Here is an 8,733-nt window from a genome sequence, read left to right on the forward strand (position 1 = left end):
TAAGTGTCCAACTCCTGGTTTTGGCTCAGGTTGTGATCTCAGAGTCATGAGATTGACCCCCCCCGTTGGGCTCAGTGTGAAGTCTGCTTGGGTTTTTCCTCTACCTCTTTTTCTGCCCCTCCCCCTGCTCGCTCTCTCTCTCTCTAAAATAAATAAATCTTAAAAAAAAAAAAAAGATGAAAGCCTCAAGAAAGGACATGCTTTTTTTTCTCCTGAAAGGTAGCATAAATTTAGGCTGCTGTGATCACAATGTCTCAGAAAAAATTTTTTCTTCCCTTCCACCCAGCAACAAGGTTTGACATTGGCAGTTTCTCATGCAGTCCTTGGAGTGGAAGATTAGATTTATTTTCATCTTATAGAGTAGTGTAGCCTGTGAGACTCCAGCTTTATGATGGAGTTCTCCAATTAGACATCCCACTCTGGCTGGGCCCTGGGCTTTGTCTACTGCAACTCAAAGCAATACCAATTACAGTCTCATCATAATATACAGAACACTTAGGATAAATATAACATTATGAAAGTGAAAGAAGTCAAACATTAAAAAGTATGTACTTCATGGTTCTGTTCAAATGACATTCTAGAATTGAAAAAATTAATCTATAGTGTCAGAAAATAGATTCAATGGTTTGATTTGGGCTGAGTAACTGCAAAGTTCTGTAAGGAAACTATTTGAGGTAATGAAAATGTTCAGTATCTTGACTGTGGTGGTGGTTATTCATGAAACTGTCTACCCACATGAATTATTGTATATAACTTATCCCTCATTATTGTTAACTTTAATATCTGAAAGATGGATATATAATGATAAAAAAATCATGTTATCCACTTAAGATCTACATATTTTACTCTATGTCAATTTTATGTCAATAAAATGATTTTTTTTTAAGCCCCTTTGAGGACTGGAATTCCAGAAATCCATTAAGAGTTTTTACCACTACCCTTACTAGCATCAATGGAATCCTTATCAGACCCACTAAGCCTCCATAATAAGGCTGCTTTAGAACACTGGGGTCTTTGGTCAGGATCACCATTTAGTTCTTATTGCTGATGAAAATGTATTCCTATGACTGATGGCTACTGGGCAGAAGATGACTATCTATGCAATATTGATCTTGACATCACTTAGGCCATTTCAACTATTCTGTTGCTATTGCATGCTTTTTCAGTTATGACTAAAAAGAAATCATGTCAACGTGAGTCACCAAATTCCTACTTCTAAGATCCAAAGGTTTTCAAGGACTGAAATATGTATATTCATTTTTTCCTGGTTTTACATGCAGACAATTTTGGTGCGCTGTGGTAGAGATAGGGTCTTCTTGCAAATTCTTGTTCTCTCAAAACAATTAAAATGTGGAAGCAAAAGCCCATGGAAAGGTGTGTGAAATCCCAAAGTGCCAAAGGACAAGTCCAGATTATTCGTCAGTCATTATCTCCAATCTCTAGTCTTGCCAGGTCTGACATTCCTTTTACCCACGTACTCTGTGCCACACTTCCCTCACTATCTCAGATTATGTTTCTAACTAAATTTTATTCTTATTTAACTCTACTCTCCAATTTTCATCTTAGCATCCTTTGAGTGATTCAATTCAGTTCAATTTCTTAGCTTCCTCATATCTGCCCAGTGCTGTGCTCACGGTGGTGTGTATTAAAAATCAACCAGCTATTGAAACCCGTCATTGAAGAGATTATAAACTAGTGGGGGATATTTATGGGTAAATGATGATAGAGAGATATACACACAGTACTATTATTGACTCATACAGAAAAGAGTCCGCAGCTCGCTGAGAAAGTCCAAGGCTTTGTAGAAAAGACACATGAAACCTAAACTGAGCCCTGAAAGTGAACAGGATTTGAGGGCACACAAGGGCGACCAATAATGGGTTCAGGGAATGGCATTCCAGGAAGAGAAGACCAAAGGAGCAAAGGCATGGGGAAGACACAGGATCCCTGTGGCCCACTGGAAAGTAAGGTTGATAAGGTCCATCTCCCACAGGGCCTTTTTGCATTTTATAACTTTTTGGTAAAAAATTATATTCAACTTAGAAAATGCTCTTAAAGTTGGGAAAATGCTGACATTTGTGTTTATTTCTGTAACATCTCTCAAACTCTTCAAACTCTGTTATCCATCATTGTAATATAGAATTGTTCTATAGTCCTAGATATCTAGGATGTACAAAGTCTATACTTTCAGAGGAATTTAATGGTATAGCAGAATTTCATAGAGTTTATTTAGTATTTTATATCTCACTCATGAATAAATATTATCACAATGTGGTAGTTGGAAAGAAAATAACATGAAAACATATTCAAATCACTTGCATTATGATAAACAATGTAAAGAAAATGAGCTACAAAAAGATGACATTATTTAGGCAAAGGTTTCTATTCTAACTTCTATCTTCCCTTGCTACTATCCATCTTCCTGTCTGTGCTCAATATCATAAATAATAATGTTTTCACATACAAAGAATATTTCTAAAGAGGGTCCTTCAAGTATAGGAGGATGTCTACCACCAGGGGATAGTGTGTGTGTGTGTGTGTGTGTGTGTGTGTGTGTGTGTACATGTACCATGCCTCGGCTAGATCAAGCATGGCTACACAGTCTTCAACTAAATGTTTTCCAAACATCTTATGAATCCGGGTTTCAATGACAATGACCAGTACTGTAGATTTTGGGATCACAAACTAAAGGATGTAGTTAAATTTAATGATTTTAAAGATCCAGTCAAATTGGAATCTATATATATAGACTATATAACAACTATAAACAAGTTGTTAAAAAGGTTTTGTGTTTCTCCTGTTCTTCAGGCTCCTCTCATCACCATAATCCAATCTCCATTTTAAATATACCTGATTTCCATTTTTAAGCTCCTCTATTTCTGTTACTGGCAGCTAAAGATAGTGAGAATTATTTTATTATTTGAAGTGTAATAGTTTTTTAGACATTTCGCTATGTCTACCATATAAATCACGTAAATAAGTAGTATTATAATTTAAAGATATGTGTATTTAGTTTTTTGAAAAATGAAGAACTTTGTTATCAAAAGATTCTTTTCTAAAAAAACCCACCGGGTTTAAACACAATGTGTACACTGTATTGTATATACATCATACAGCCTTGCTGTGTATCTTTTTCTTCCCCTTTAATATGAATCACAAAATATTTAAAGTGTTAAGGGTTAACAACATCCATGGTTAAACATTAGGAAGTGAGTACAAGTTGCAGAACCTGCACCTATAATATGTGCTATATTTCAGAATTAAATACTATTTTCAAATGATAATTTTTCCAACTATTATTCAACACACAAAACACACGGCTCTAGAGAAGTTCTTTGAGCACAGAGCTAGTTAATAAGACACACAGAATATTTAATTTCACACATGAAGCAGAAAGGTGCAGATAAGCATTATTTTCCACCAAAAAAAACAAACCTTAAGGAAATAGTTGTTATTGTTATTGCTGTTGCCAGACACTCCTTGCAATTCAGCCACAGTGCTCTAAAATGGTTGACAACACAAATTAAAGAAGGCTTTTGCCCATTAAAGAGAGCAGCCTAATGATAAAGGGTAGAAAAAACACTGAAGTTCCGGTGCCTACTAGAACACACACGTTTGAGAACTGAGAGAATGCCTCCCACTCTTAGTTTCTCAACATTATGAAGAGTATAAAGTCAATTCACATTATTAAAAGGCCATCCATAATAATTGCAATCTCTTGTTCACAACATAAGCTGTTTCCAACCAGGAACAGCAAACAGCATGAGTCAAATTTAATGTTATCCCTTTAATGCTTTTGCCTAAAAATTATATTCTTATAAACCATTTAACGCTTATGCAAACCACAGCTCCATTATATTTCTGACTCTAATTATTACATGTTAACACGAGCAATAAAAATGCATATCCAGGTAGGTAGCTGCTCTAAATATTCAATACTTTAAAAGATTCTAAAAGCTAATATTCTCATGATATAGTTATAATTATATTAATTTCCAGTAATGAAAAAAATTATGAAAGTGAACTTAAATTATTTCTTAAGAGAAGGGGCTTCAGTCTCTAGAGTGATGATTAACCTTGTTATAAACTATTACCTGAAGAGACTTTGATATACCATCTATAATCTGAGACTTTAAAATGTAATAATTATCATATTTTAAAAGCATATTTAAAGAAGCAAACCAAAATAATCCTGTAATTTCAAAGTGCATGTAAAATAGTTTATTCTAATGTGAACGACCATATGCATTTTCTAATTCAAAAAAGTGGTACAGCACCAGGTCATACTTCATTTCTAGTGTGAGCCCACTGTATTTCCCATTGCATAATGATCTTGGATAGAAACATATACCCACAATTTACATACATGACCCATGCTACACAAAACATATGCCAGAATTACAACATCCCACCACTAAAAGGCTAAACATTGATAGTTGTGGAGTATGACAGATTAAATTTGTTACTGAAAATTAAAATCTAGTTGAAAAATTTACCATACCCCCAGAATTTCGTGGGATAGTGCTGACTGTGTGAGGGGCTTACTGAAATCCTCCATCGTTACCTTCCAGATTGTTTAAAAAAAGAAAGAAAAAAAGAAAGAAAAAGAAATGAACAATAATTCTATTATCCAGAGATGCAACCGCTAATTACAGATATATTCAGATCTACATCTTAAATGTTTCAACTGCTCAGATTTAATCTTTTTCTTCTTTACAGGATCCTTCCCCTCATTCTTCAGCCTTTGGGCAGAGCCCTTTTAACTTTTTTTTTTTTAAATCACAATGTTTAACAGAGAGTAAACAGAAACAGGAATGTAAATTAAAATTGATTTGGCTGTTTGCTTATTGTAAACTCCTCTAGTTTAAATATTTGGGGGGGAACCCAGGAAGTCTAGAAATTTAAATAGAGTCTGGGGATTATCTATATATCTTAAATTCTATTGGAGTACAACTTATAATGTCCTAAAGCATTAAAACAGCTACATGTAAGCACACACAATACATAATAAGGTATTCTTATTCCTAAATATGGTTTTGATAGAGAACTACTGTACTTTTACAATTTCAGGATATATTTCTCAACATTGCAATGTTTTCCCCATGGGCAATTCAAGCAAGCAACTCCCCTCTATCAATGTGACAAGTTCCAAGTTAGAATCAACCTTGGATGATTTGACCAAAACCAGAAGCTATAATGCTGATCTAAGCACTGGCTCTGGAAATTAGTTGGATGAACTTAGTTGTTCTGCATTTAATCAGAGGTTTTCCTAGGGGCCCAGGGAATGTCATAGGGGATATTGTGAAATAAAAATGCTTCTAACTTTGAAATCACAAGATGATTCCATAAATGATAAGAAAAGTGAGAAGCCAAGTGATTGATTACACAACTCAGGATTAACAAAGATACATAAATCAATACATTGTTGAATTACATATAAAATTAACTCAGTTATTCAAGGATCATTTACCTATTGGATAACCAATGGTTATTGGTTCTTCTCACCTCCATTATGTCTCTTGGACATTTTACTTTTCATTAACAGAGAGAAAGAGAGTAGATAAAAAATAGGGACATACCACTCATATTGATTTAACAATATTTGGTAGCATTAGTAAAAAAATGAATTTAAATCAAGTAAATAAAGTGTTTATACAAGAGTGAATTTTCATTATTTGTACAGCTTTCATCTCTCCTATGCACAGAATATTAACAGTTGGTTTTAACTGAGCATGTTTTGGCAACACACAAGAAAGGGAGAGAAATACAAGTCAGAGAGGAGCATGAGAGAGAAACAAAGAAAAAGGTTCCTTGACCTTTTCAGTAAAGTGAAGGTTACACGGAATAACATAGTAGTGAGCATCTGATTTCTATTTCTACAACTTGAAGACAGAAAAAGTTTAACCTAAAGCTAAACTTGAATTAAAAAAAAATTATATACTCAATTATTCTTCCCTTTAAGCCCTATCTTCATAGGATACTTACAGATTATTTGCCTAGAATAAAATAATTCTCCAAGTATCTAATTCCCCTATTACTAGAAATACTGAATAAAGAATCATAGAACCTAAGTATTACAAGAAACTCCATCACCTAACACAGAATCCTCTTTCCAACATCTCGTCACCCAGTTATTCTGTGGGTACCTGAACAAAGACAGACCCATTAGTCCACTCCATTCAAAAACAGCAATATGTTGTAAAGAGTCCCAACCTTGGAGATACGAAGACCCTATTCCCACCATAAATCTGCCAACTACTAGCTATATGGCTAGAAAAAGGCTCGTTTGCTTCATTTCTAGAAAAAAAATCTTTTCTGTGTGCTGTAAAGATTACATGAAATCATGTAGGGAAATGCACCTTGCCAAGTGCCAGGCACTGAATATTTATTTACCTTTCTTAGTCCTGAAAATATCTGCTCAGGTGACAATCAACTTTGCTTTCCTCATAAAAACTAAGCAAACAAACAAACAAAAAATCCACATGATGTGCTCCTAAGGATAAAAGTTGAGTAACAAATATTCATTTTGCATTGACTCAAATTACTAAATTAGAATCTTACATCAAACAAACAAACAAACAAAAAGCTTTAGGGGCTTGAGTTGAAAACTTTTGGAACTGAATGTGGTCAATTCCTCAAAATAACTGGAAGAAGTATGTAGTGTGTAGCAGGTGATCTAAAATTTTCACTTGGAGAGCTTTAAAGAACTGTCTTATTTTCCCTCTTTCCTTGCTAGACTTGATGTTTTATTTCACACACTCACAGAATATTAAAAGCTAGAAAGAGTGCAGAAATTTAGCCCAATCTCTTAAAGCCAAAGACACTGAGGCCCACAGACTGGGAAAGCTTGGCCTCCTCGCCTTCGTCCACTTGATGTCACCCGAACTCCCCCAAATCTCACATCCAAATTCTTTCTAGCAGAGCCAGCAGGTAAAAACCAAATCTGCAGAGAATGATTCTACAATCCTAAAAACAGGCTTGCAGCCAAAGCAAATCAGTGTCTCTGATAAAACACAAAACACTAGCACAGAGAACTGAAGACTAAGATGAACATTTAAATATTTGAGGAAATTGTTTTTAATTTCTAAATCCAAGGTAACATTTACATACATTATATCTCAGTATAATAAAAAAAAACCTTGCCATTTCAAATGGACTCTGCAAGTAAAAAATTAAATCAACTAAACAGAATTCTAAGAGACATATTCATTCACGTGAAGACTTTGTAATGTTTATTCTCTGATCAAAAGTTAACTGATGCACCATTTTTAATTGTTTACTATAATAAATGGAGAATAAACTACATTAAACTACCAACACACAAAAAATTAAGATACATTTGGGTTAAAACATTCCAGACTAAAAATACATGAAAATATTTCAATGTCTATTTATTAATCTTCACTATGTCCTGACTAGAGTCCAAAAAAAAGCTCTGGAAAAAGAATATATTCAGATAAGTAGAGGTTGAACATATGAAGCTGCACTGTCCTTATATCAGCTGGTATAAATAATATATGTTTTACCTGAATATTTACTATGTTTATGGAGTATGAAATACTCTGATTAAATTATTGATAGATCTTCTGACACGCCAATATGAAACACATGCGTGTTTAAACATGTTTATAATAAAGCATGTTGTCCCATTATATCAATGTACATTTGGCATTTACATTAGAAATAGACCAGCATCTGTATTACATTACAACACACAAGGATTCCAGAAAGCCATTTTCACTTGGGGGTTAGCTTCTATTCATTTACTTGATCTTCTACAGAGAGCAGGATGCAAAATTATTCCAATATGTATCTACTCTATGGAATATGTGCTGGTGGAAAAGCTTTGTTCTGCATTATGTTAGCACAAATCACAGTGAGCAGATCTAAAGAACGTTTTCCTCCCGGAAAAAAAGAAACCTGAAAACACCAAGCAATTTTTAGTACTTTTCTGTGTGTGTTTGTGTAAGTATGTGTGCATTTTTTCAATCAAAATGTTTACTGATTTTTTTTCAAAAAGCATTACAAACTTACTGTAGAAAATTGGGGGAGAAATCGAAAAAATATAAAGCAGGGAGAGAAAATCACCAAATTCCAACAATAAAGACAGCTACTATTCACATGTTGGTGTTTTTACTCTTTTTTGTTTCCGTGAATTTCTTTTAATAGTGCAGTAAAACATGACTTATTTGATCCCAAAGTCTTCAGGCTATAAACAGGATACCATTACTTGATTCATAAGTTAATAACAGATGTAAGTAATATTTCTCTTCTGTGAGGTTGAATGTAGACACGCTCTCCATGAGAAACTGCAAAGAACCTATCATACTTTTACATGATAAAGAGAGTTTTGTAAAGTAGAATGTGGTGGGGAGAAAGGTAGGAAGGACGTTTTCACGCGCTACTTACCTCATCATCATCGGCGTCGTACTGGGCATAGTGCTGCTCGAGCAGCTCTCTCTGGCGCCTTTCTTGTTCCAACGTCTGGCTTATCAACTGGGCAACCTCACTCACTTGTCCTGGCTTTTCTCGCCCAATAACAAATCTGTAGGAAGGTGAAAGGAGACTAATATAGTTGGATTCTCCAGCAAAAAGGAATGCTAAAAAAAAAAAAAAAAAAAAAAAAAAAAAAAAACAATGAGCTTGATAACTCAATAAAATCCAACAAGCCAAAAAAAAAAAATAAAAAATATAAACTAAAAATGGAAAGAATGCCAGGAGGGGAAGGTTAAC

At 34.2% G+C, this 8,733-nt stretch overlaps 1 protein-coding gene across 12 annotated transcripts in view; it reads right to left on the reverse strand.

The window, feature by feature from the left end:
* Window positions 1-8,733, reverse strand: part of PPP1R9A (protein phosphatase 1 regulatory subunit 9A) — a 297,335-nt gene that overhangs the window by 87,581 nt on the left and 201,021 nt on the right. For 6 of the 12 annotated variants that reach the window (XM_032402107.1, XM_032402108.1, XM_032402110.1 and 3 more), the window contains exons 6-8: window positions 8,410-8,545; window positions 4,502-4,564; window positions 3,436-3,501 (exon numbers count right to left, since the gene is read on the reverse strand). In XM_032402107.1, coding sequence (XP_032257998.1) covers window positions 3,436-3,501; window positions 4,502-4,564; window positions 8,410-8,545 — 265 coding nt within the window. The remainder of the gene's footprint in view (window positions 1-3,435; window positions 3,502-4,501; window positions 4,565-8,409; window positions 8,546-8,733) is intronic. The other 6 variants (XM_032402113.1, XM_032402112.1, XM_032402116.1 and 3 more) reach the window with 2 other exon arrangements.

This window comes from Phoca vitulina, unplaced genomic scaffold (assembly GCF_004348235.1).
Source record: "Phoca vitulina isolate PV1807 unplaced genomic scaffold, GSC_HSeal_1.0 scaffold4, whole genome shotgun sequence".
NCBI classification, from domain to species: domain Eukaryota; kingdom Metazoa; phylum Chordata; class Mammalia; order Carnivora; family Phocidae; genus Phoca; species Phoca vitulina.